Source organism: Podarcis erhardii, assembly GCF_964252035.2.
Source record: "Podarcis erhardii genome assembly, chromosome: 3".
Classification (NCBI taxonomy): Eukaryota; Metazoa; Chordata; class Lepidosauria; order Squamata; family Lacertidae; genus Podarcis; species Podarcis erhardii.
Genome location: NC_138507.1, coordinates 21817973 through 21845100, shown reverse-complemented (window position 1 = coordinate 21845100; position 27128 = coordinate 21817973). Strand labels below are relative to the sequence as shown.

The following is a 27128-nucleotide window of genomic DNA, read 5'->3' as shown; positions in this document are numbered from 1 at the left end:
TGGGATGGGGATAAAAGCTGCTATTTTTGGAAATCAGGCAAATTCATCTTATAAAGATACATAAGCCTAAAAACCCCCGAAAACACCTTAAAACTCTCCTCTGCTTCCGAATACGTCTGGTTGTATCTGCACTGTGGGCGGGCGGGAAGGTGAAGGTGAAGGTGAAGGAGAAGAAGAAGAAGAAGAAGAAGAAGAAGAGGAGGAGGAGGAGGAGTTTGGATTTGATATCCCGCTTTATCACTACCTGAAGGAGTCTCAAAGCAGCTAACATTGTGAAAAGTGTGACTGGCCCAAAGTCACCCAGCAGCTGCATGTGGAGGAACGGAGGAGCGAACCCGGTTCCCCAGATTACGAGTCTATCGCTCTTAACCACTACACCACACTGGCTCTGGTGAGACGCCATGGCTTGACTAGGACTAACATGGCTCTTTGTTTCCCAGACCTGTCTTCTTCAATGACCATTCCACCGGGTCATGAAGCAGCTGTGAAGAATTAATACCTGAATTTCTCTCTATCTCCTTACCATAAGGGAGAGGTTTTCAACCTTTTTGAGTCCGCAGCTCCCTTGACCAACTACATTCTTTCTGCGGCACCCCTGTGGGGCTCAGGAGCCCAGTTAGGTCACCCCTTGCCTGTGGAGCTGCCAGCTTCTCACCCTTTTTTGAACACCTTCCCTTGTGGAGGGTTCCCTCAGCCTCCTCTCCCCTCTCCCCTTGGGAGTCCTCTGGGCAGCTGCTGCTGTCACCCCTGGTCTCTGAGCTGCCCCTCCCGTCCCAAAGAGAGGTGCCCCTTGCTTGCTTACTCCGAGGCCACTTAAGCTCCTGGCAACCAGCACCCCCTGGACCAGCCCCAGAGGCAACATTTGCCTGGGGAGTTTGTAGCCAGGGCTGCTGCAACAAACAGCTGTGCAAGACTTTGGGTGGCAGAGATGTGAGAGGGCATAAAAGCAGGGAGGGAAGGAAAGAGGGACAGAGGCCATTGTTGCCTGCAGCACCCCTGACTATCATTCAAGGTAAACAACAACAACAGCAACGACATTTCCTCCAGAGGAGGGGTGTAATCCAGCAACACCTGCATTCTAACTCTTAAAAAGCAACATGCTCAGATAAGCCCATGCCAAATACATCTGATGGTTTTAAGACAAGCTTTAAGGTGAAAACATGTTCTTTTTATTCAGTGAGACTATTCAGTTGTGACACGGTATAATCTCACAATGAGAACGTACCATTTCATAATGCATGTTTGATTAGTTGTGGGAAAGTGCCCACAAAGCTTCCTAACCTGTGGCAAACTTACAGCTGAACTTTTGAATTAATACTTCTCAAGCAATTGGTTGTTCATTTCATATACTTCCATCTCACTAGCTAAAACTACTATCCCAAGCACATAAGTGCAGAAGTTCCACTGTTATCAGTGGAGTTCAGTTTCAAATAAAATTTTCAAGACTGAGCATAATGTATGTATCTAATGGCACAATACGAGATTAAGGCTGCAGTCCTACACTCACGTAAGTGTAAGCCCTGCAGAACTTTTACTTCTGAGTAGAGATGTATAGGATCGTATTGTAAGACATGAATTGGCAGATGTTTTCAAGGAAGGCAGCAACTACTTCAAAATTTAGAAACTGCTGCCTCAGATGTTAAAATTAGTTTTAGCTTTAAATGTTAGTATTAGCCTCCCATAAATTCTGCACTGTGGCACTGAGGAAACAATAAAGCATATTGGGCTATAGCAGAAAGCAAGAATAGTATCAACCGGCAGTACCTTCAAAAAGCAAGGTGCATTTTCCCCCCAGTTTGTAACTAAAAGTGTGAACAAAAGCCTAGCAGTTTCTCTAGAATGCCCCTTTGCAAGACTATCACAGCTATCTAGCTGACAAAACACACAGCTTAAGATGGCTGTCCTGGTGAATTATTGCCTGTTATATTCTAGTTAGGTTGATAAATAGAAAAAGAGAGAGAATGCACTGGAGTCAGTACAGCACATGCTATATGACTTTTCCAACAAGCGCTGCAGATGTTATACACCACACCACAAATATTGCTATCGATTTCTTTTTGGGGTTACATACACCTCCTGGGCTTTGGTAAAACAAACCCAGCCGAGCAACTGTTTGGTGGGTACCATCTGCTTCTTCTCCAAGACTCCACCGCTAATGTATCTTAGGCAATCTTCAGAAAGGATGCTAGGACAAACTCTGAAAAGGCTCGCCATTTTTTTTAAGTCTCTGAACAACAACAGCATTTTTTAAATTAGCCTCCTCTAAGGTGAGAGATTCGTTCAGCAGCTCGTGAAAAGGAAGCGATGTGGTCAGCGTGAAATGACTTCTTCCTTGATGTCCTTGGTAATCTGCTATGAAATCTCTGACGTGCCATATTCTAGGAAGAAAAGCAAATATATATATTTTAAAGTCTGTGGGTGGTATTCAGTGAAGTCTTACTCATCGAGTTGACATATTAAAATTAACGAGCACGAAAAAGTCTGTAAATTTCAACAGGTCTACAATGGTAAAAACCAAGCTGTATACCACCGTTATTTTGAATCATTTAGGGTACAAATACAGTAAGGAAAGTGTGGTTCAGGGAAACAAGTTTTTGACAGAACGCTTACATTGCCCAGTGAGTGGCATGTCCACTCAGAATCTGGTTTGTGTCGACTCATCCTCCTTCACTGCTAGGTTAAGTGGGCAAAATGTTTATGAGAATAAATTCATCAAACATTTGCAAGTTGGTTCAATTGAAGAGAGAAGCTCTGATCTTTGGTAATTCTCATAAACCATCTATTCAAACTGGTATGTAAACAACTTAGAGATTAATTTTTTCTTCTTCATTTTATACATTTGGTAAAATAAATAAATAAAATATCCAAATTAACTAAGCTGCATACTGATGGATTTACTGTAGAGCTGCTAGTGTCGCTCTTTGAGAATATGCCCAACCATTAATACCAAGAAAGATAATCCTTTATCACACTCAAATCTATAGATTGCCCTTCCCATATAAACCAAATATTGCCATTGCTTTATGCACAACAATCCTATAGGAAATGTAATAATGTGTTTAACCCAAAGTAGACAAAGTGCTTTTCTTCAGAGCCTCTTCAAACTTTCAAATAGGCTGATCCTATGCATGTTTATTCAGAAATCATTCCCAGTGAGTTGAACAGGACTCTCTACATATTCATGCACAGAACTTCATACCAAAGTAACGAAACCTGAGAAATTACAGGAACAAGAGACAAGGGGAATGTTTTGTTCTGTTTGCAGTAGAGAAGAGAATTCTGTCCATCCAAAATTTTCATTGTTAATAAACATATGTTTTCTGGCACAAAGCATGCGTGCAATCAGGGATATCTGCTCATATAGTACCCCCTTACTTATCCTGCAATACTTGTAAGATGACAATAGAAGGTGTTCTGGTGATCTGAACGAAATGATGTAACCATGATAATGATTGGCAAGGCAAAGCACTGTTAGTCCTTATGTGAAACTATGTAAAAACAAGTTCTTGGTGTTATAAAACCACGAAAGCAGGGTTTACAACACTGGATATAACCAGAACATTGAAAAATATATGATTCTAAGCTGTCACAAATCCAAAGACTTTGTGTTAACTGGCCAGCACAAAACAAAACAAAACAAAACAAAACAAAACAAAACAAAACAAAACAAAACAGTAAAGGTTGTGACCGACTCTGGGGTTTCAGCACTCATCTCACTTTATTGGCCAAGGGAGCATGACTAAGCCGCTTCTGGCAAACCAGAGCAGCGCTCGGAAACGCCGTTTATCTTCCCGCCGGAGTGGTACCTATTTATCTACTTGCACTTTGACATGCTTTCGAACTGCTAGGTTGGCAGAAGCAGGGACCGAGCAACGGGAGCTCACCCCGTCGCGGGGATTCGAACTGCCGAAAACAAAACAGTATTGTACTACAAATTTTCATTTTGAAAACGATCATGTTTGGGACTTAAGAAAAATGGCATTAAGTCAAAACTAAATGTCTGGTCTTGATGACTTCATTCTGAAAACCCAGATAGGTCTGAGATTCTTTCCATGGAATTCTTTCCACAATCTCTTCCTCTGTAAGCCTTAAACTCAACAGAGTATAATTCTAAATAGACATGTACAGGATTGCATTGCACTTGTAAGGGTGTGTGTTAATACGATCGGTTCTTACCTATGAGAAATATTAAAGTCTTGTACTATCCTTGTTCCATCTGCTAGCCAGATCTGGATACTAGTAATGGGTTCTGAATGATTTAATACCACTGTTGGTTTTCTCTTTTCAATTTCTTCTACATCTCTTTTTACTTTAGAAATTATTCTTGGTGTGGCACTGCAAAGTGAAAGAAAACAACATGAACTCAAACAAGGCAATATCACCTCTCCAAGAAGGGTCAGGCCACACACTGGCTATTCTTATTTTCTGATGCTTATTTTCAAAATGCTTCTAAAGGCTAGATAGCTTTAATCCCATCAACAGCAAATAGATTAAACAACAGCATTTTTCACTACATCCTTAAAGGATGTTTAAATTAAAAGCAGACAGGATTTTTCAATCTATTTGGTAATGTAAAAAAAGTGCATTTTAGGCTGACAGAATAACTCAAGAATAAGCATGTAAAAACTGCTATCTCATTAAAATCCCTGTTCTGCTTTTAAGCTAGTAGGCACTCTACTATTCCAGTTCCCTCTTCAAGGGAGCAGTGATTTATAATTTGCCTCTTTGTGGCTTTATTGTTTGAAATAAGGTTCTCTTTCTACCTTACCATGGACTTTACAGTGGTATCTCGGGTTAAGTACTTACTTCGTTCCGGCGGTCTGTACTTAACCTGAAACTGTTCTTAACCTGAAGCACCACTTTAGCTAATGGAGCCTCCTGCTGCTGCCACACCGCCGGAGCACAATTTCTGTTCTCATCCTGAAGCAAAGTTCTTAATCTGAAGCACTATTTCTGGGTTAGCGGAGTATGTAAGCTGAAGCGTATGTAACCTGAAGCGTATGTAACCCGAGGTACCACTGTATTTGTATTTTTACTGGAAAGACAGATATATCACTATTTTAAATCAATCAATCATAATATACACCAGAAATCTGAATGGCAAAACTATGCATAAGAAAAAACAATTTCTAGACAATAGAATAAGCTCTATCAATCGAGAAGATTTTGTCTATCCATCAACACCTCCCAAAACTTTGAAATCAGGGAGAACTTGCGTATTTTTTTGATAACCCCTTCCAGTAAAAGGAGCACACTTGGGTCCGTGCCATTGTCAAGTACAGAACGGATCCCAGAAGTAGCATTTTAACATTGCAACCTTCCTTCCTCACCATACAAACTTCATTTTTAATGGAAAGCATGGGACAGCTTCGCACATGTATGGTGGAGTCAACCTGTTGCCTTGTACATGTAATGGCAGAGGACTATTTCCTAATCAGAAGTAGAGATTATTTTGGCCGGCATCTCCTCCCCCACTATAGGTCACACCTGCGACATATTTACAATGGGACACAGTCCCAATGGATCAGCATAAGGTATTTTTTCCCCCAAGTGACCTGGCCTGGATAGGGTTCAATATCTTCCCAACAACAATGGTTAGTCAGATAAACAGGTTGGGTTAACTCGGCTAATTAAATATTGTCAGAACAGCAGGACCGATTAGGCATCCTAATGAACTCTTGCCCTGCACTTTGAAAGGGAATTTGCACAGTGGTGATTGATAAAGGAGCTGTTCCATTGCTACGGTTGTTGCTATAGCAGTTTCTGCATTTACTGTTCTTTTTGGAGTCAATCCTGTACTCACTTTACTGGGAATATGCCTCATTGGACTCAGCAGGACTTGCTTCTGAATAGATGTTTAGAATTAGACAGTTAACATCATTACTAATGATTTGTTAGTTGCTGGTGAGGTAGAACCAGGAAGAGGGCCTTCTCGGTAGTGGCGCCCCGCCCTGTGGAACGCCCTCCCTTCAGATGTCAAGGGAATAAACAACTACAGTGGTACCTCTAGTTACAAACTTAATTCGTTCCGCAGGTTCGTTCTTAACCTAAAACTGTTCTTAACTAGAGGCGTGCTTTCACTAATGGGGCATCTTTCTGTCGCTGCGCTGCCGGCACACAATTTCCATTCTCATCCTGGGGCAAAGTTCTCAACTCGAGGTAACTCTTCCAGGTTAGCAGAGTTTGTAACCTGAAGCGTTTGTAACCTGAGGCGTTTGTAACTCAAGGTACCACTGTATCTGACTTTTAGAAGATATCTGAAGGAAGCTGTGTTTAGGGAAGTTTTTAATGTTTGTTGTTTTATTGTGTTTTTAATATTCTGTTGGGAGTTGCCCAGAGTGGCTGCTGTTGTTGTTACTATTACTACTACTACTACCCTGTGCTGGTATAAGTCGACTGCAGCAGTAGCCACCATAAGAGGGCTACATCTTAAAGCAAGTTGCCTGTCTCTCCTTTACAAGTTATAATCAAAATCCTGAGAGGCAGGCTAAACCTATGAAAAAACCCTGTTGATATTATAATCCTATGCATGTCTACTCTGAAGTAAGCCCCGCTGAGTGCTCCCAGAAAAGTGAGTATTGGATTGCAGTCTCAAAGAAGGAAGCAAGAGCAACAACCTTAATTATTTCCCCAAACCATTTTTTAGTTTTATAGAAATACCAGGCTCTTCACCTTCCTAATCTGTAGCCTTGTCCAGAGAAAGGATGGAACGGTGGTTTCCTCAAAGCATACACCTCGTTCTTCTTATCGTCTACCTTAATGTCCACCTCTTCTTTATCACAAATCTTCTGCAACTCAAGAGGCAGCTCCCTGTAAAATAAACATAGAAAAAGTTCCTATGCGTGTGGAAAGTAATATTTAAAAAATTTTAGCTGAAAGGAAAAACTCACAATAGCCACTGTTATATGAATTCTAAGGTCTCAAATATAGAATAGATGTTGATAATTGCACAAGGTAAACACACATACATAAGTAAGTAAGTATATAAACCATATCTAAAAGAGCAATTCAAAAGCTACCTTCGCTCTTCTAAGGACACTAAATATTTCCTCTGCCTCCTTAATCTCCCTTGCCCTGAGAACAGATAGCAATCAGGGGAAGTTCCTGAAAGGATTCCTCTCTTATATCTTTGAACCTCTTTTGTATTAATTGTCATTGTTTGCTCTGCAGTGAGGGATGCCTGACCAGCATCCTGATTGTCTAATCAAATGCTGATGTTTTGTGTAAATTGTGTCTGGAACTTTGTGAAACTCGCTAAATCCTCAGGAATATCACACCTAGGCCTGCCTGAACCACAGTAACCCCACCTTGTGTGTGATGGAATTTCTGACTGTTTGTAGAGGGGATGTCCTCTGTGCCAAAATGCAAACCCTTAAAAGAGATGTTTCTTCTTGGTTCTGGGTCTCTCTTGCATCCTTGCTAGGAGGGAGGGAACTCTGTTGCAACAGAAAAATAAAGATCTGCCTTGCTTTCACTGCATCCTGCCTCCAACAATTCATCTATGACTTAGAGGACTCAGTCCCTTGGGGAGTTGGGCAGCAAAAGCCAACCACCCCTATTTTTCTTTATCACCACAATTACGTAAAAGCAGCAACATAGGCCATGGTTTATGGCAAACATGGGATCATGGTTTGCCCCCTTCAGACAAACTATGAGCTATAATCATGGCTTATTCTTGGGTTCACAGTTCAGTGTCTGTCTGGAGCAAGCCCAGGTTCATACACTACACTAATGCTGGAGTGGGGAACTGTCCAGGCATACAGCAGGCATTCTCAGAGTTCAATAACATATTTCAACAAGGCAAAAACATGTGAAGGCGGGACAGTGAATGGCATGACCTAGGGAGAGGGTCCATGTGGCTGGGGAGGTGGTATGGTCTAGGAAAAATCCCAAGGGCCAAATTTGGAAATCTGCATTTGCCTCCCAGGCCTCCTCATCCCTGTGCTAAACCAGAGCAGAAACAAAGCTGTGCTTGTGCAATTCGGCTCAACATACAAAGCTGACTTGCCCTTTTTTAATCGAGTTCAAGAAACGTTGGTTTGCAACATCTGTGTAGCTTCGGAGCTCGCCATCATTCACCGTGAATCCATTTTTCCATAATTTAATTGTTGTATCAACCTGCAAAGCAAAATAAACTCAAATGAACATTATGTCACAACAAGCAAGCATCAGGTTCATAAAACATAGCCAAATAAAACAGAAGAGAGTGGCATAGGAAACAGCCTTATGCCAAGTCATTCATTAGCTCACCAGCTCAGGGTTTATTTACAACAGGGGGTCAGCAACCTTTTTCAGCCGTGGGCCAGTCCACCGTCCCTCAGACCATGTGGTGGGCCGGACTACATTTTGAAGGGGGGAAAAGAAAAAATTCCTATGCCCCACAGATAACCCAAAGATGCATTTTAAATAAAAGGACACATTCTACTCATGTAAAAACACACTGATTCCCTAACCGTCGGCGGGCCGGATTTAGAAGGCGATTGGGCAGGATCTGGCCCCCGGACCTTAGTTTGCCTACCAAAGTTTGCTGACCCCTGATTTACAATGACTAGGCAGTGACTCCCCAGGGATTCAGACAGGGCCCTTTCCCACCCCTTCCCAGAGATACCAGGAATTGCACTGGGGAACATTTGTATGCAGAACATTTGCTCAGCTATTGGGCTTTGCAACAACCGAACCTAGACCAATCTATGTGAGTGCTGTCACCAACAAGGAATGAGTTGGTTTTTAGTATGCACTGAGTCTAGAAAATCATACCAGAACATCTGGATCTGCAGATTTGGAAAATAAAGGGCATGGATATGGGGACACACACATATATATTCCACTCCCCCTTCCTTATCTTTGTTGCCTGCATTCTGGGTGGGTGGTAGATTTCAAGGGGTGGGGTGGGGGATCCTCGGGAGAGAACAGTTTAGCTGTCTCTTAGTGCAGACTCAAGGGACGCGGGTGGCACTGTGGGTTAAACCACAGAGCCTAGGGCTTGCCGATCAGAAGGTCGGCGGTTCGAATCCCCGCAGCGGTTTATTTGATATTTTAATGTAGGTTGTAAACCACTTTGATTCCCTGCCCCCCTTAAAATTATAATGCGGCATGGAAATGAAATTAAGAAGAAGAAGAAGAAGAAGAAGAAGAAGACAGCTTGTAGTACTGCATACATTAAAAGAAAAACCTTAAACAAAATTGTACACATCTTTAACTCACATACTCTATTTTTAACTTGAGACTGTTGCGTGCATACAGCTCCAAATTTCTGTGCTTCTTCAAAAAGGTCATCAATAAAAAGATCACAGCCTTTCTGGTCTGCACCATCATGAATTTGGTCATCAGTTCTAGGTTTGCAAGCCCTGCAAAAAAAAAAAAAAAAAAAAAAAAAGGGAAAAGGGGGGGAAAAGGAAGGTGCATATGAAACACATTGCTTGACTTAAACCACATGTCTATTGGCCTGTCAGTTATGTTAAACCTGAACCAAACATTCTTGTAAGCATTCCAGAATATTATGAGTGTGCACCTTGTCCTAAATACTGCGCAGTAAGATAGGAGTATCATAGATCAGGCCAGCCACAGAACAGGAAGCTCACAAATCCCTAAACACCAGCAACAGCTAGTTATATTTATTTGAAAGTATCTTCTGCTTAACAAGGCAGCCTCAGTAACGTACCTGGAATCTGAAAAACCACCTCCACCCTCCAAATCAGACGAGGTAGCTAACTTTTGGCGCTTGCACTCTATAATAGCCCGCTCTGTAATACAAGTCTCCTTGAATTCTATAATGTCCCAGTTCAGATTTATAATTTTTGTTCTCAAAGTAAACTTAGTGGTGTTTCTGGTTATATTTCAACCCAGCTACCAAGTGTCACGTATAAGGCCAAATTTGGTAGGGTGGGGTGTGCAGTGGGGGAGTTCATATGCAAAAGGAGTATGTACCTGTCCACGGGCTGCTTCCAATTTAGAACCAGATTTAATGTGGCCTGGCAATTGGCTCATTTTGATATGAACAATCTAGATGTGCTTCACATTCCTTTGTTAACTGCAAGTGTAGCTATCCTGGTGTATCGACTCTCAGGTCACTGTGGCAGTCTATTACTTGTAGTAAGACAAGAGGACTAAATATGTGTCATTTTAATGGGCCCTAGTTTATTATCTCTATGTTTTCAAATGCAAGCCACCTTGAGTTTCCTTGAAAATCAAGCGGAGTGTATATGTTATATATGAGGAGGGCAGGACTGTTAACATATGGTCCGTAAGATCCTGCCTTGCTGCAGATTATACTAGACAATTCTCCAACCTTTCTCAACTTCTTCTCGTGTTTCAGTCTGCAGATTTATCTCCAGCTCCTTCTCTCTTATTTATAAAATATGGTCCCTGGTCTTTAGTCGAAAAATACTCTTTGGGTGACAACATTAGCAAGTAGAGATATCCTCCACAGTCAACTATCTAGTAACACTGTGTTATGTTGTTGTTGTTGTTGTTGTTGTTGTTGTTGTTGTTGTTTAGTCCTTTAGTCGTGTCAGACTCTTCGTGACCCCATGGACCAGAGCACACCTTTAGCTTAAGAACAGACCTAAACTAAGCATTACTGAAGGGTAGTCATTGTGTTTATATGTAATATATATGTGCACATTTTTTAAAACAACAACAAACCTGGAGCACATTTAATTACTGATCTTAATAATTCTAAATAATTAAAGAACTTAAGATGGTAATACAATATGCATGTCTGAAGTGGTCCATTTATACTTTATGCATAAACAAAGATCCACAATGCAAAAGCGAGTTAGACATTATACTGATTAACAGCTCTAAGGATAATTTACTTTACCTTGCAATCTTATGTGTTCAGAAGTCTGTTCCACTATGTTCAATGGGGCTGTAACAAACCCCTATATTCTGATGCAGACCTATAGAGTATCTGGGATTCAGAAGTGCTCCAGAGGAAACCGTGTTTTGGATTTTGTGTCCAATACGTTTTCTCAGTTTCAAACGGTTTTTTCTTCTCCTTAGGCAGAAAATAGAGTGAAGCCCCTTCTCTTTCTCCCTCTTCCAAAATAAACTTTTTATAGAATGACATTTGGTTAAATTGGTTTTTTAAAAAATAATAATCTCAGCTTGACTGAGGCTTCCCAAACCTGCATGGTTTTTTTTTTTTTGCAAGGAGTCACCAGAAAAAAAGCAGCCACCGCCAATGAGTCTCTGCAGCTGCCCTAGTTGCATGTCCTGCCTGGCCCGCTCCTTTAGCTCCTTGTCAAAAAAGCATTTTCCTTCTCGGGGTGGATCTTGAACCCTTGCCCCAGCAGGTCTTTGAGCTCTCTCTGCAGACCCCCTGCCTTGGGAGCTCTGTGTGTGCCACATTGTGTAGGCCAGCCTTTCTCAACCTTGGGTCCCCAGATGTTTTTGGCCTACAACTCCCATCATCCCTAGCTAGCAAGGCCAGAGCTCAGGGATGATGGGAGTTGTAGTCCAACAACATCTGGGGACCCAAGATTGAGAAACACTGGTGTAGGCTCTCCTACCTCCCATTTCTGTATTGGGTTCACAGAACAGCGGCTAGGAGGGCCACGGGTAGATTCCCACTGGGAATGCTGTGGCATTGTATGTTCTGTGTGTTGTGATGGAGGAGGCAGGCTGGGGGCATGACCCTATCACTGTGACTGTTGTTTAGTTAAAACGGACCGAAGCTGCACTGACCCCAAGTTTCCAATAATTTATTTATTTATTACAGGCAAGTTACAGGGAACCAGGCAGAGGGCCTTCTCGGTAGTGGCACCCGCCCTGTGGAACGCCCTCCCACCAGATGCCAAAGAGAACAACAACTACCAGACTTTTAGAAGATATCTGAAGGCAGCCCTGTTTAGGGAAGCTTTGAACGTTTAACACACCACTGTATTTTAATACTTGGTTGGAAGCTGCCTAGAGTGACTGGGGAAACCCAGTCAGATGGGCAGGGTATAAATAATAAATTAAGTGTTTAATTGTTTTATTTATTTACTTTTATTTTTATTATTACAGTGGTACATCGGGTTAAGTACTTAATTCGTTCTGGAGGTCAGGACTTAACCTGAAACTGTTCTTAACATGAAGCACCACTTTAGCTAATGGGGCCTGCTGCTGCTGCGCTGCTGTCGTGCGATTTCTGTTCTCATCCTGAAGCAAAGTTCTTAACCCGAGGTACTATTTCTGGGTTAGCAAAGTCTGTAACCTGAAGCGTTTGTAACCTGAAGCGTATGTAACCCGAGGTACCACTGTATTATTATTATTATTATTAATTTAAGCAAAGGAAAGGGAAAGAAGCCCGATGCGGTGGTGTATCCAACTAAATAGTTCCACTACTTCAACAACTTCCGTGCACCATCGCTAAATATTTTCTGGGATTTCCTCCCACTCTTTGAAGCAGATTTAGGGGTTGCGCAAAGAGAGAAGAGGGCAGAGAACATACATTGTTCAGCTCCAAGGCCAATTACGCAACTGGATACCACCCATGATCTTTCACATTTACTTGCAAACATATACGCACAATTACACAAAACATTTAAGAGAGCATTTAACGCTCCTAAAATATACTGTATAGGTACAAGTGCTGGGTGCGTGGGGGTGGGGTGGGGTGGGAAAACCCATTCATCTGCTCCACAAACAAAAGCTGTTTTGGAAGGAAAATGTTGCTTTTGCAAAGCAAAAGATCAGAAGAGAGCAGCTTTGTTCTTTAACAGCAAGCTTACCTCGGCACTTTATTATAAAGGAGAAGGCTTAATAACGTGGCCTGACAGAAGCCATAACGCTCACTTCAGCCTGCAGCTGCAGCAGCTGTGTCCTTCAAGAGGAGAGGAAACCGTGAACAGGAAGCAAACTAGCCTGACAAAGCATTTAAGGCTCCGCAGGACAAAGGATTTTTAGAACACGTAATGTATCCAACAAGTAATGATTAAGGCCTTGTTCCAGCCAGGGCAGGTTGAGACTAACACTACTAGCAGCCTGTCTCCCAAATTTAGATGTCATCGTATGGGAAGAGTAGCCAAATCATTGTAAATGCCAGTGTTTGTTTTTTTTTTATATATATATAAATTTTTATTGGGTTTTCAAATTTTTTAACAACAAACAACACATATGACTTCCCCCCACCCCCCCACATACATCCCACTTCGCCCATTTAATTCAGCAAGTTCTTATTCCTCTCTCTAAACTTAATCTCATTATTCTCCAACTTAGTTCATCTTATTAAACCCCATATTATTACCCTATCTTCTTATATGCAATAAATCCTTTTTTCCAAGATCAATCAAAATTTATATACCAATCTCCCCTTTTTTATATTAAAGTATAAATCAAATTTACAATATCCAAAAATCATAAAGTTTTTCAAAAATCTGTTTTCCCCCCTCCCTCCCTGCCCGGGTATCTGTCCCTTCCCAGGTAGTTATCCTCCCATAAAATTCCTAGCCAGGATTCCTCACGTCTCCAGCCCTCAAGTCTATTTCAGTCTCTCTCCGGTTTTTCTGTTGATATTCCTTTTTGCTGGTTTCCAGGTCTCGAAGGGTGTCTGTTATAGTTACTTCCTCTTCTCCCAATTCAAACCTAATTGAGAAAACTTGTTGCCAGGGTTCTACCAAAAGTCCTCCAGGTTGCAGATAATAAAGGCCAGAAAAGAGGAGGAAGTCCCAGTTATATTTCTTTACTCCTTTAATTTTCATAATTCCACAGTTTCCAAGGGCTTCCTCCTTCACTTTTCTCCTCAGTCTCATGTCTTCATACTTTGTAATCCAAAAGGTTTCTTTGTTCTCTGGCAACATAGGTTTCCACACTTTCTCTTCTCCGACTTCCTCCTTCACCCCCTCCAAAGATGTCATATTTGGTTGAGCTACAGAGTCTCTCAAGAACAAGTCTCTAGTTCCATCAGCAAGGTTGTTTGTTTTAAAAATCAAGGTCATGTATTGTTCTTGTAAGATTCCCACGAGAAAAGAGGCTCTCTCAATTTGTGCTAGTAATTTTCCTTCTGCAGCCATTGTAGTGTCACTGGTTTCCCCTAGGGGGATTGCCATTGTTCAAAGTTCTACGCCAGCAATCCTTTACCCTATTGTTTATTACTTTGTTTCAAATCACGTCTGTTTATATGTAACACCTTTAAACCAAAGAGATATATAGTAATACAGTTTTGTCCTTTATTCAGCTGTTTGACAGCTCAGTTGACAGCTGTCAAACTCCGATTCCTTAAGGCTAGATTGGTGCAGGACGCTCCCAGGTCCAAGGGGGGGGGGGGTCACAAAAGTTTCCAAAGTTCGTCTCTTCCCTCCAGCACAACTTGACAAAATAAAACTTGTTCTTAAAAGTTATTAAAGTCTCTTACCAGTTTCCGTAGACATAAAATCTTTTTTCCGATCTTAGATTTTCGCTCCTTGCTTCCAATTGTCTGTATGAAAGGGGGGTGCGGACTTCCCTTTAGCACATCCCCCCGTTTGCCCGATTTACAAATAACGATTTTTTTAAAGTCCAAGTTTTCTTCTACTCACGGGGTGTTTGTATCCAATCGAATTTTCAGGTAGAAAGTTGACGCTCTCCGGTGAATGGCTTGCGGCTTCACTCCACTGAGGTAGCGGTTTTACTCTCAGCACCACGCCACCCCCCGTACCTTCTCCGCAGCCTTTAAAAAGGCTCTTCGACTGTCAGGGGGGGCGCTTAAGGTGCCCACCGAGTCACCAGGTCCACAGGTATCCGCACCTGTGGTTTCTAAGGGTCCCCGCGTCGCCGGCGCGGCAAGACCCGTCCTCAGAGGAGCCGATTCCCTCCGGAGCTCGGAGGGAATCCGCCATTACACCGATCGCGTCAACCCGGAAGTCCGTAAATGCCAGTGTTTCCCTTGGTCTAGAATCTAGATATATTTACATCAGCGGGCCGATCAGACGGACAGAACCTCTAGGCCTTCTTGCATCACGCCTGGATCTGTCCACTAGTCCCAAGCACATACCCAAATTCAGGTGTTGCGGTCAAATCTTACTCAGAGTAAGCCTACTGAAATTAGTGGACCTAACTTAATTTCAATGGGTCTGCTGCTCTCAGGAGACTTAGTTGGATACCACCAGTGCTTTTTTCCTGGGGGTACGCAGGGGTACGCATACCCCCTAAACATTTTGTGAATCTTCGTACCTTTGTCCATTTACTGTATTTATTTCCCCCCGATTTGAACTATAAAATGGTGATTTTCTTGAGTCAAAATGACAGTACCCCCAAACATTTTTTAAAGAAAAAAAGCACTGGATACCACCCTTCATCTTGCATTCAGGCACCCAATTTCTTGCATGTATCAATTCCCCTCTCCCTCTTATTCTGTACACAAGCTCCTTCCCCAACAGAAAACCCCTCTCGCCTAGCCTTCCATGGTAATTATTGTGCCGTCCGTTCCCAAGTTCTCTATGCTATGGTTCATCTCTGCATGGGCTGGAGCTTCAGTTTCCAGTTCTCATGAGTTGCTCCCACTGGTTAGGGGATGTCCTGAAGTAGAGGACCTTATGCATTATATCTTGCGCTGCCTCTTATATAATGAAGCAAGAGAAAGATTTTTAGCACTTATAATGACAAGGTCCCCTGGCCAGAACCCCTCTGACATGATTTTATATCTCCTCGCAGACACAGATAAGCATATGACCTGGTGTGTAGCACTCTTTGCAACTGCCGCTAGGAAAATTAGAGCAAATTATATAGCCAAGGTAGCCACCAACTATAAAGGAGATGAATTTATTTGACCCTATCTACATCAAACTATATTCTATCTTTATCACCAAACTCCGAATATACTTGCACATTGTATTAATTAACATTATTTTTTAATATATTAGTGGCCATGTGATAATTTCAGCTTATAAATTTTATTGTTTAATGTCTTAACTTGTATATTAAGGTACTTTTATAGCTCTGTTTAGAGTAGGTAATGTCTTGATAATATAAATGTTTTAAGTTTTTTGTATCAATCCAGTATATTTTCTTTTAATTGTTGAATGATTCTGTGTACACTGCGGCAGTAAAACTATGTGCAATAAAACTGACTGACTGACTGCTCCCACTCGTGGAAGGTTGGGTAAAGTTAATTTATATTCATCCCTCCTTCCCTCAACAGCCCTACTGTAGATCTTCCATCCTGGAATGAAGACAGAGTGTCAGGGAACTGCCATCAGTGCTGGAGGGAGACAGCAAAATCCAGAGAGATTCCAGAGAGTGTCCCGGGATTTGGAGAGGCAGCCCTCTTCTGGGGAAGAGAATCAGCGTAGCACCAGTGGAGAAGGGGGGCAGATGGGGGAAGCGGCGAGGCGGTCCCATGACTCCTTGCTGGGGACCAGCGGGGAGAGTAGGGGTCCTCCGCTGCTTACGCCCTCCTTGCGCAGAAGGCTTTCGCGCAGAGAGAGTAGGAGGAGACTAGGCGTCAAAGAGCTTCTTTGCTGGAAGAAGTTTAAGAAACGCCCACTGATGGATTCTGCCAGCGATTGAGGCAACCACGGGTGAGTGGCTGTCCAGACAGAAAAGGTTCACTCAGGCAACCCAGCCAGGTGTTTGCACCGGCTTACACACGAGCAACCCCTAGAACCATTACACAGAGAGAGGGAGGGAGGGAGACATTCCTATATGCCTGATGTATTTATGTCAGAATCTGTCTGGACTTTTGCCACCAGGGCAAAAAGCAACACTCCACTGGAAGCACGACACGGACCAAATCAATAACAATGCCTGGGTCAGGGCTGCGGCCGCCACATAATTATTCCCAAGAACAGCTGGCTTGATAGCAATTTGAAGCCCCCAGTGGATTTGTCCCTCCAAGTAGGTGCCTCAAGAATCCGTTCCAACCTAAGCAATAATGGACCCCTAATTGCCCCACGGGTCACATCTCAACTCCATTACCAAAGGCTTATCTATTAATAAAAAATCAGTTTCGTTGTAAGATCGTATTTAAAAGGCATGAGATCACAAACAGGAAAAATGCAACGTAACCGAAAAATACCTACCATTCTTGTTTCAGAGTTTCAGACTTGTTGACTTCTTGCATTGTGCTGCACCTAGCATTGGGGTGAGAGAGAGAGAAAAATCGACAAAAGCCAAGCAACACAGATTTTCTAGACTGAGTAAGACTTTGGAACCATTGAAGTAATTTGTTTGAAATACAGATTGCTTTTTCCACGAAGGTCTCCGATTCTTATGTAATTTGACAGATGCTGACTTTAAAAAGGACAGGAAGAGACTTATAGGTCCATGCACAGGCACTACTCTGATAGTTAACAAACCACCAAGTTCACTATTAATGTCAATCGTCCCTCCCAAAAACATTCCTAACCATAGCTTGGCATGTGAGGGACTGGAACACAAATGGGTACATATGGTGTTCTTTTAGGACATGTGGAAATTGGGTAGGGGGCAGAGGAGACAACGTGCTCCCATTTAAACCAATAATAGCTTTAAATCCCGCGCAATGCACATACCATAAAATGGGCGCTTGCCTGACTGGCAAATCCCAGGAAACTCCCACTTTGCACTCAGACAAGAAGCGATATGATTACCACACGTTTGGTTCATTGACACTGATAGACAACCGCAACTAGAGACAAAAATTCCCCGAAATATGTTCCAATGGAAAACATATATATTGCTACACCCAATATAATTGTTTACCACAGTAGCAGCGCCCACCCTGTGGGACACCTTCCCTTCAGATGTCAAGGAAATACACAACTACAGTGGTACCTTGGTTCTCGAATTTAATCCATTCCAGGAGTCCGTTCGACTCCTGAAACTGTTCGAAAACCAAGGCATGGCTTCTGATTGGCTGCAGGAGTTTCCTGCAGTCAAGTGGAAGCTGTGTTGGATGTTCGGCTTCCAAAAAACGTTCGCAAATCAGAACACTTACTTCCATGTTCGCGGCATTCAGGAGCCAATTTGTTCAGGAGCCAAGCCGTTCGAGACTAAGGTACTGTACCACTGTATCTGACTTTTAGAAGATATCTGAAGGCAGCCCTGTTTAGGGAAGTTTTTAATGTTTGGTGTTTTATCATGCTTTTACTATTCTGCTGGGAGCTACCCTCTAACTCAGGGGTCAGCAAACTTACCGCGCCTTGGGCCAGTGTCTCCAGCGCCGATTGCATGGCGGGCTGGGGGAGTGCGTGCCCATATGCTATTTCCGGCGCACTTCCGGGTTGGAGGAGCACCAGAAATAGCTTGTGTGCATGTGCACGGGCCTCCTCCAACCCAGATGCGCACCGGAAATAACGCTTGTGTATGCACAAATAAGACTTGCGCAGGCGTACAAGCTATTTCTGGTGCTCCTCCGACCCGGAAGTGGGCAGCTGCACAGCGCAGCGCCGGTAAGAGTGGGCAGCGGGACTTATCCAGCCCGCGGGCCTTTGCTTGGGGACCCCTGCTCTAACTGATACCCTATGCATATGAGAAGCATGAATCCACAAAGAGACCAAGAAGTAAAAGTAGTGAGTTGCCAACCACACAGCCATGATATTGCTGTACTATCAGTGTCATCCTCTGTGCAAGTGTGCCTTGTCTGAGGGTGAAACTATGATGAATAGGATAACTGCTCCTGTCTTTCTTGTTCTTTGAACATTAATATGTGTTAAGTTGCTGTCGCACAAGGATAAGCCATCAATTAAAGTCTGTCTGTGTAGCCAGCTGCAACAGCAGAACCAGCAGATTGGAATTGGCACTGTGTCCTTATATGTGACAGATTATTTAAAATCATTGTGCCAAGCTACATGGTATATAGGAGGTGTGTGGCCAGAACTCTCTTTTAAATGAAACGTAGCCATGGGTGGTTGCTGATTTGACCAAGAGGAAGGGGATGTTGCACTCCCCGGTGCAGTTTTCTCAATCAAAACTGCCATCACCCCTCAAAGATTTTTTTAGGTACAGTGGTGCCTCGCAAGACGAAAAGAATCCGTTCCGCGAGTCTCTTCGTCTAGCGGTTTTTTCGTTTTGCGAAGCAAGCCCATTGACGGCTTAGTGGATTAGCGCTATTAGCGCTATTAGTGGCTTAGCGGATAAGCAGATAAGCGGCTTAGCGGCTTAGAAAAAGGGGGGGGAAAGGAAAAAACCCCCGCAGGAACTCGCAAGACATTTTCGTCTTGCGAAGCAAGCCCATAGGAAATTCCTTTTGCGAAGCACCTCCAAAACAGAAAACTCTTTCGTCTAGCGAGTTTTCCGTCTTGCGAGGCATTCGTCTTGCGGGGCACCACTGTAAAACAATACATCTCCACTCGTGGCAAACAGAAGCTCAGGTTTGGAATAAATCACCATCATCATAATACAGTGGTACCTCGGGTTAAGTACTTAATTTGTTCCGGAGGTCCGTTCTTAACCTGAAACTGCTCTTAACCTGAAGCACCACTTTAGCTAATGGGGCCTCCTGCTGCCACCGTGCAATTTCTGTTCTCGTCCTGAAGCAAAGTTCTGAACCTGAGGTACTATTTCTGGGTTAGCGGAGTCTGTAACCTGAAGCGTATGTAACCCGAGGTACCACTGTATTGATAAAAGTATTTTATAACTCATAGGTGGGAAATGGTAGCATGCACCAAAAAGCACAATAAAAAGAATGAAACATTCATTAAAATATAAATATACATGGGGAAAGCACCCTGATATTGTCAGCTCCCTGTGGCTCCATTTCATTAAAAAAGAAAACATTGGGGCATCCAACAACAGATCTTCCATATGGTACTTTGGCCCACTGAAAATTTAATGCCTTGGTAGCATGAGAGTCCACAATGGCATTACCTTCAACAGTGGAAACAATGTCCTGTGCCACCACAGCTGAAGTCTAATTTACCAACTATTTCCCTGCCAACATGGAATGGCTGGCATAGGTGTATGTTTGCCCCAGTGATTATGCCCATGGACAAGGGGCTGCTGTCTCTTCTAGCGATGCACTTCCACACAGAAGCAACACTTTCATGAAGCTCCTAGGTACAACGCTAGGATTTATCACCCATGTGCCTTCTTACGCCACTGTCCGGAGCACACACTGTGGTGTTTGCGTGGCGGTAGGCTTGGGCCATATATTTCATCAATGGTCTTTTCTGTCTCTCCAGGCAGAAAAAAGCTACAATACAACACAGAGACCGCAGGATATCCCTTGTACATATAATTACAAACACAGAAATAACAGTGTAATCCAAAATATGCAGGGACCATGCCAGAAATAGCTTACATCTTCATCTGATCGGTATTTATATGGCCAGGAAGAAAATTCTTGGTTATCCATAATTATAAGAGAAATCTGCTACTGGGCCCATAAACGAAAGGGAGCTTGCTGTGCTTTCCAGAACATTTTGCCCAAGGCATGTCAAGCCAGGAGAGCTTAAGAAGCGGCTGCACTTCAAATTTCACAAATTAACAGCAGCAAGCTAAACACACGCACAATAGCTAATCAGAATACTGTTTTGTGTTCTGGAATCATGTAGGCTGGAAGGGTGCTGTGCAGAAATTAACCCAAATCAGGTCAAAGGAAACTGGTAACTGCTTGCATGTACAGTCATCTTGAGGGACTGGGAAACAGAATTCCCATCTATCTCCCTAGCCCAATCCATATGTGTCTTCATGGCACCAACAGGCAATGTAATGCAGCTAGACTTGATTCTCCTAGCCCAGAATAGTCTGGAGCACTCTTCTAGATAAGCCACTGGCAGATGTAACACCCACAAGACGACCAGCAGCTTCCTAGATAGCAAGAAGGAATTCTATTCCTTGGGATGGCTCTGTAGGGCAGGCGCCCCCAAACTCGGCCCTCCAGCTGTTTTGGGACTACAATTCCCATCATCCCCAACCACTGGTCCTGTTGGTTAGGGATGATGGGAGTTGTAGTCCCAAAACAGTTGGAGGGCTGAGTTTGGGGATGCCCAAATTAGGGTAAAATTCAGAGAAGGCCCACATGGGAAAGAAAGAGCAGGATTTCCACCTGCTAAAAACAGTGCCACTACTAGTAGGCACAGCATTTTGGCCAGTTTGGTACCAGTGGGAGTCCCACTGCCACCAAGGCTACCGGTAATTGCAACGTGGGGAAGCAGATTTTTGTTGAAATCCAAGCTGGGGAGGTAAGGGTTAAGCCTCTCCATCCTATGTGCTGTGGTCCCAGTGAAAATCAGCCCCATGCTTAGTATTAAACAGCAAAAAGCAGAAGAAGTTGCTAAAGACAAATGCCTGGTTTGGCCCTTTGGCAAACACACCATGTTTGCTTTTCCCTACTTGTTTGAAAACTAAGCACTCTTAATAAAAAGAGCCTGGAACACAAGACTTTATTTTTTTAAAAAGTAGAAAATAATATTCTGAATTAACAGAAGCCATTTTTAAAAAATAGACTTACAACTTTGGGCGTTCTCTTCCCTTTTCTCCCCCCCCCCTCCATTTCCTTCTCACTACAATTACCGGTAGATTCATCCATCCAAATTTATATTTGTTGTTTTGCTGCTAGGATTCTTAGCAGCAGTTCAGAGTCATGCCATCAGCACTGCAACACCAGCCAGTCCCCCTCTTAAAGGCACACCTGTCAATAAACCTGGGTATTGAACAACCCTACTAGATAACTGAGCAAAACATTTCAATTTTCAAAATAATCACGTTCAAGCATAACACCTTCACCAGGTTAGCTACTGATAGTGGAAGCCCGAGTACTGAGATGGCAAACTTTATTTCTGACATTACCCCTAATATGCTCAATCTGAAACACGTCAGGATTTGAGGCTTGCTCTCTAAGAATTTTGATACTCACTTAACAGGTGCATAACACACTGCCTTCAGTAGGGCTGACCCGCTAGTAAGACTGAAGACCTAAGAGTGATAGCCTATACTTGACTACCTATATTTGTCTACTTAGAAGTAAGCCTCGTTAAATTCAATCAGGCTTATTGCGAGGTAAGGATTGCAGTCTTAATTGGCTTTTATAGATCATACTTGATGGTATGGGTTTATATCCTTTTGGCTCTTTCTGTAATTTTATAGTGAAATATTTAAATTAGAAAATGTCATTTTATTCAGCATTTATTTCAGCAACTCATCATCTCTCCCCCCCCCCTTCTGCAGGTGGGGCTTGAGGTAGAGACTGGCTTACCTAACCTACTTCCCAAAATCATAGCAGACTCCAGATCTCAGCTGGGATCTTCCCGATTCATAGCTCAAGTTTCTGAGCTACAGCATTACATTACTTCCAATCAGCTTTACCATCAGCAAGTACGGACAGATCTTCCAGGTGTCAACAAAAACAAATTATTGCAGAACATGTTTCCATGAGCCATAGCCAACATTTATAGACAGATGAAATGAGTTAAGTAGTACAAAGAAGTCTCTTTCCCCAATGCCATGCATTTGTTTGTTTTTGTAACAAAGCAAGGCAAAAAAGTCAAACGATAGAGCGCAAATACATGCAAATGTATGCAAATCAAATGTGTGCATGATCAACCTTTCCATAGAACTTTCTCTATCCATTTCCAGCACCTGCGGCAACCAATTTGTACAGTCCAATTTGCTGAATTCCAGTTTGGTAGCATCACATTGAAGTCCTCCTTTGAAACTTATTTTTTGGTTTAAGAATATCCTGTTGCTGGGATGAGGAAACCTGCAGGTCTTCAGGTGTTGCTGGACTCCAACCCCCATGTGCTCCAAGCAGCATGGACAACGGAACGGTCAAAGATCCATGACTGTCTTAGAGAGAACGTCTCAAAAGACTTAAATGCTCTCCTACTGGCTTCTAGGTATAAGCATTTATTGTCTAATTTGAGTCCATTTAACCTCTTCTACAAAGGGTGACCTCCAGAAGCTATAGAGTGCAATTCCCATCACCCCTGGAGAATCTTGGAAGGGACCGATGGGAGCTGCAAGCCAGCAACATCCACAACAGCACTATGTGGCCTGTCAACAGGAGGGAACATTAGCGGAGAATGGCCTGCATCCATGAGCATAGCCTTGGCTACACCCATGCCCTGGATCACAGATGAACCAACTCCCAACGGCATGGCTGGTGTTGTGTGCTTCCCCAAGAGTGTTGCGCAGCAGATAATGTGTTTTAAACAGCATATAAATCAGGCATGGCCAAACTTGGCCCTCCAGCTGTTTTGGGACTACATTTCCCATCATTCTTGACCACTGGTCCTGTTAGCTAGGGATGATGGGAGTTGTAGTCCCAAAACAGCTGGAGGGCCAAGTTTGGCCATGCCAAAAAGGAAACAATAATACCCCCAGCAACTCATTGCATGGCCAGAATGCAGGCTATGGTGTGACCAAAGCATCATGCAGTTCCTGTATCTTGTCATGTTTACAGCTACCCTGACAACGATGAATCATGTGCAAAACAACAACAGAGAAGGGAAAAGCAGCAAGTTGTCATGATTCCCTTATATGTCTTTCGCCACACATTTGCATTACTTCTACATCTGTGCAAAGGTTCTCGGAAAATCCCACTGCCATGTCAACAATCCTGTTTCCAAGCTACACGAGAGAAATAGCTTTGCCGCTAAGGTTGTTATCCAGCCACCCCCTTTAAAGATGTGGCTATATGAACCTTCTGATACAAGGCAGAAGGGACATGGGGACACCATACCAACTTCCATTTACCAATCTAACTTGTTAATGTCTACACACTAACTAGTAACAGCTCCTCAGGGTTTCAGATAGGGGTCTTTCCCAGCCTTTCCTGGAGATATCAGGGCTTGATTGAGCAAGGTGATTGAGCGCGTGGTTGCTGAACAACTCCAGGCACGCCTGGAGGATGCGGACCATTTGGATCCCTTCCAATCGGGATTCAGGCCTCATCATGGGACTGAGACTGCCTTGGTCGCGCTGGTTGATGATCTCCGGCGAGCTAGGGACAAAGATGAGAGTTGTTTCCTAGTTCTGCTGGATCTCTCAGCGGCCTTTGATACAATCGACCATAACATCCTTCTGGACCGTCTAGAGGGGCTGGGAGCTGGGGGCACTGTTATACAGTGGTTTCGCTCCTTCCTCCTGGGCCGTGTTCAGAAAGTGGTGGTGGGGGGATGAGTGTTCAGACCCCTGGGCCCTCACTTGTGGGGTGCCTCAGGGTTCCGTCCTCTCCCCCATGCTTTTTAACATCTATATGAAGCCGCTGGGAGAGATCATCAGGGGGTTTGGAGTGGGTGTCCATCAATATGCAGATGGTACCCAGCTCTACCTCTCTTTTAAATCAGAACCAGTGAAGGCGGTGAAGGTCCTGTGTGAGTGCCTGGAGGCGGTTGGAGGATGGATGGCGGCTAATGGATTGAGGTTGAATCCTGACAAGACAGAAGTACTGTTTTTGGGGGACAGGGGGCGGGCTGGTGTGGAGGACTCCCTGGTCCTGAATGGGGTAACTGTGCCCCTGAAGGACCAGGTGCGCAGCCTGGGAGTCATTCTGGACTCACAGCTGTCCATGGAGGTGCAGGTCAATTCTGTATCCAGGGCAGCTGTCTACCAACTCCACCTGGTACGCAGGCTGAGACCCTACCTGCCCGCGGACTGTCTCGCCAGAGTGGTGCATGCTCTAGTTATCTCCCGCTTGGACTACTGCAATGCACTCTACGTGGGGCTACCTTTGAAGGTGACTCGGAAACTACAACTAATCCAGAATGCGGCAGCTAGACTGGTGACTGGGGGCGGCCGCCGAGACCACATAACACCGGTCTTGAAAGACCTACATTGGCTCCCAGTACGTTTCTGAGCACAATTCAAAGTGCTGGTGTTGACCTTTAAAGCCCTAAACGGCGTCGGCCCAGTATACCTGAAGGAGCGTCTCCACCCCCATCGTTCTGCCCGGACGCTGAGGTCCAGCGCCGAGGGCCTTCTGGCGGTTCCCTCATTCTGAGAAGCAAAGCTACAGGGAACCAGACAGAGGGCCTTCTCGGTAGTGGCGCCTGCCCTGTGGAACGCCCTCCCATCAGATGTCAAAGCGATAAATAACTACCTGACATTCAGAAGACATCTTAAGGCAGCCCTGTTCAGGGAAGTTTTTAATCTGTGATATTTTAGTGTATTTTTGGTTTTTATGGAAGCCGCCCAGAGTGGCTGGGGAAGCCCAGCCAGATGGGCGGGGTACAAATAATAAATTATTATTATTATTATTATTATTATTATTATTGATTCAGGAACCTTCTACACGCAAAGCCCATGCTCTACAAAAGGCACCCCCAAACTCGGCCCTCCAGATGTTTTGGGACTACAACTCCCTACCTAACAGGACCAGTGGTCAGGGATGATGGGAATTGTAGTCCCAAAACATCTGGAGGGCCGAGTTTAGGGATGCCTGCTCTACAACTACTGAATCATAGAATTGTTGAGTTGTAGGGGACCCTGCAGGTCATCTAGTCCAACCCCCTGGCAATGCAGGAATCCTGCCCAAAGCCATCCCCGGGTGGGATCGAACCACCAACCTTCCGAGATGCAGCACTAGCAGGCTGTGACAATTTTTAAAATATAGTAAATACTACAACTAAACCGATTATCCTCACATTGTTATAATAAAGGACAATGCTGCTGGTTGCCACGTCGAAATTTTCCATAGTAAAACTTAGCATGTATATTTTAGTACTGTGACTGAACAAACCACACACATAATTGCAACAACTCTTATCAGTAGGCTATATTGCCACCTGCATGGAAGAGGCAGGCAACTGAGAAGTTTTGAAGCAGCTGTTGTGACTGTTGCCGCTCTACTTCCAAGCGCTATTAACAGTGCTGGTTTTTATCCGAGACTACAACTCCCATCACCCCGACCACTAGTAATGCTGGCTGGAGCCAATGGCAGATGGAAACCACCATCTGGAGGGCCCCACGTTGCTCTTAACATCTAGCTGAAAAATAAATAAAAAAACTGACAGCAAAAAGGCCACAGATGCTTGAACTTTGCACCTAACAAACAAGACAGCACAAACAAGACAGGGTTATTGGGTGGTTGTTTTTAATTTGAGGTTTTAAATTTTGGTTTTGTTCTGTGAACTGCCCTGAGACCTCCGGGTACAGGGCGGTATATAAATTCAGTCAATTATATAAGTGAATGTGTATAGTGCTATAAAACCTCCGAAAACCCCAATGGTCAAAGCCAGGTACATTTATACCCAGATCCGAAGTTTGGTGGCTGCAATCCTATTTATTATGCGCGCTTGGGAGTAAGCGCCACCTAACGCAATGGGAACGACCTTTAAGTAGACGTAAGGCGAGGAGGATCGGACGCTACAACCAAACCACATTTACCGATCCACTGAACGGGGGGCGAGGGGGCTTACTCGTGAGCAAACATGCTTCCGGACCTGCCTGTAAGGGTTTGTTTTGGGAGGGGAGGGGGGACACTCGGGGAGAGACAGACAGCTCCTTGCATAACGCAGCAGACGCTATAAACTTTCTGGAACTTCAGACACCAGAACCTACAAACCCGACGGGGCGATCTCGGCGCAGCCCAAGCAGCCGCTCTACGGTCCCCGGCGCACATAAAGGACAGATCGCCGTCTGCCCCGTGGGTGCCCACCCAAATGGCCCAAGTCTCTTCCCCCACCCCACCCCACCCCACCCCGGAAGCCAGAAGCCCCTACCCCTCCTCTCCGGTGGAACATCGACCCTTCCCGCCAGGAGAAAAGAGACGCGCCTTCCTTGCCTGCGCGCAACTTGGCCGAACCCCCGAAGTGCCAAGTCATGCTGTCGCCCCGGGATGCGCCAAGTCCCTGACCCCCCGAGGGCACCGCCGGGAAGAATTCTCCCGAGCTCCGTAGGGGGTGGAAACCCCCCCAACCCGGTTGTTTCCTCCGCCGCCTGCCAGAGGCCCGCGATCCCTTCGCTCTGGCCCTTACCTGCCGCCCCCTCTGCGGGAGGAGAGCAGCCCGATCCCCGCCGAAGCGGCCGCCACGCTGCAATGTTTCCCTTCGATTGCGCTATAGCGCCGGCGGACGGCGAGCCGGCCAGGGGCGGCACCGGCGGCTCCTTTTTTCCGCCCACCAAAGAGGAGGGCCCTGGCGGGGGCGGAGCGGGAGAGGCGGCGCCAGGGGCTCGGGGGCGCGGCGCCCGTCATTGCTCAGGTGTCAATGGCGCAGGGGCGACGCGCCCAGGGTCGCGCTTTGGCTGCAATCGGCGGCGCGCGTAGCTGCTGCTGCACGTTGTTTGCAACCAGAGATTTGTGCGCA

The 27128-nt window shown here is 44.4% G+C and overlaps 1 protein-coding gene across 1 annotated transcript; it reads right to left on the bottom strand.

The window, feature by feature from the left end:
* Positions 1-783: 783 nt before the first annotated feature.
* On the bottom strand, positions 784-27030 carry UBXN2A (UBX domain protein 2A). The gene is made up of 7 exons (XM_081857379.1): positions 26799-27030; positions 16983-17033; positions 9209-9347; positions 8005-8118; positions 6673-6806; positions 4177-4335; positions 784-2378 (listed from the first exon to the last, which is right to left on the bottom strand). Exons 1-7 carry the CDS (start codon positions 27014-27016, stop codon positions 2186-2188), a joined length of 1008 nt encoding a protein of 335 aa, XP_081713505.1. The 5' UTR covers positions 27017-27030; the 3' UTR covers positions 784-2185.
* Positions 27031-27128: the final 98 nt, after the last annotated feature.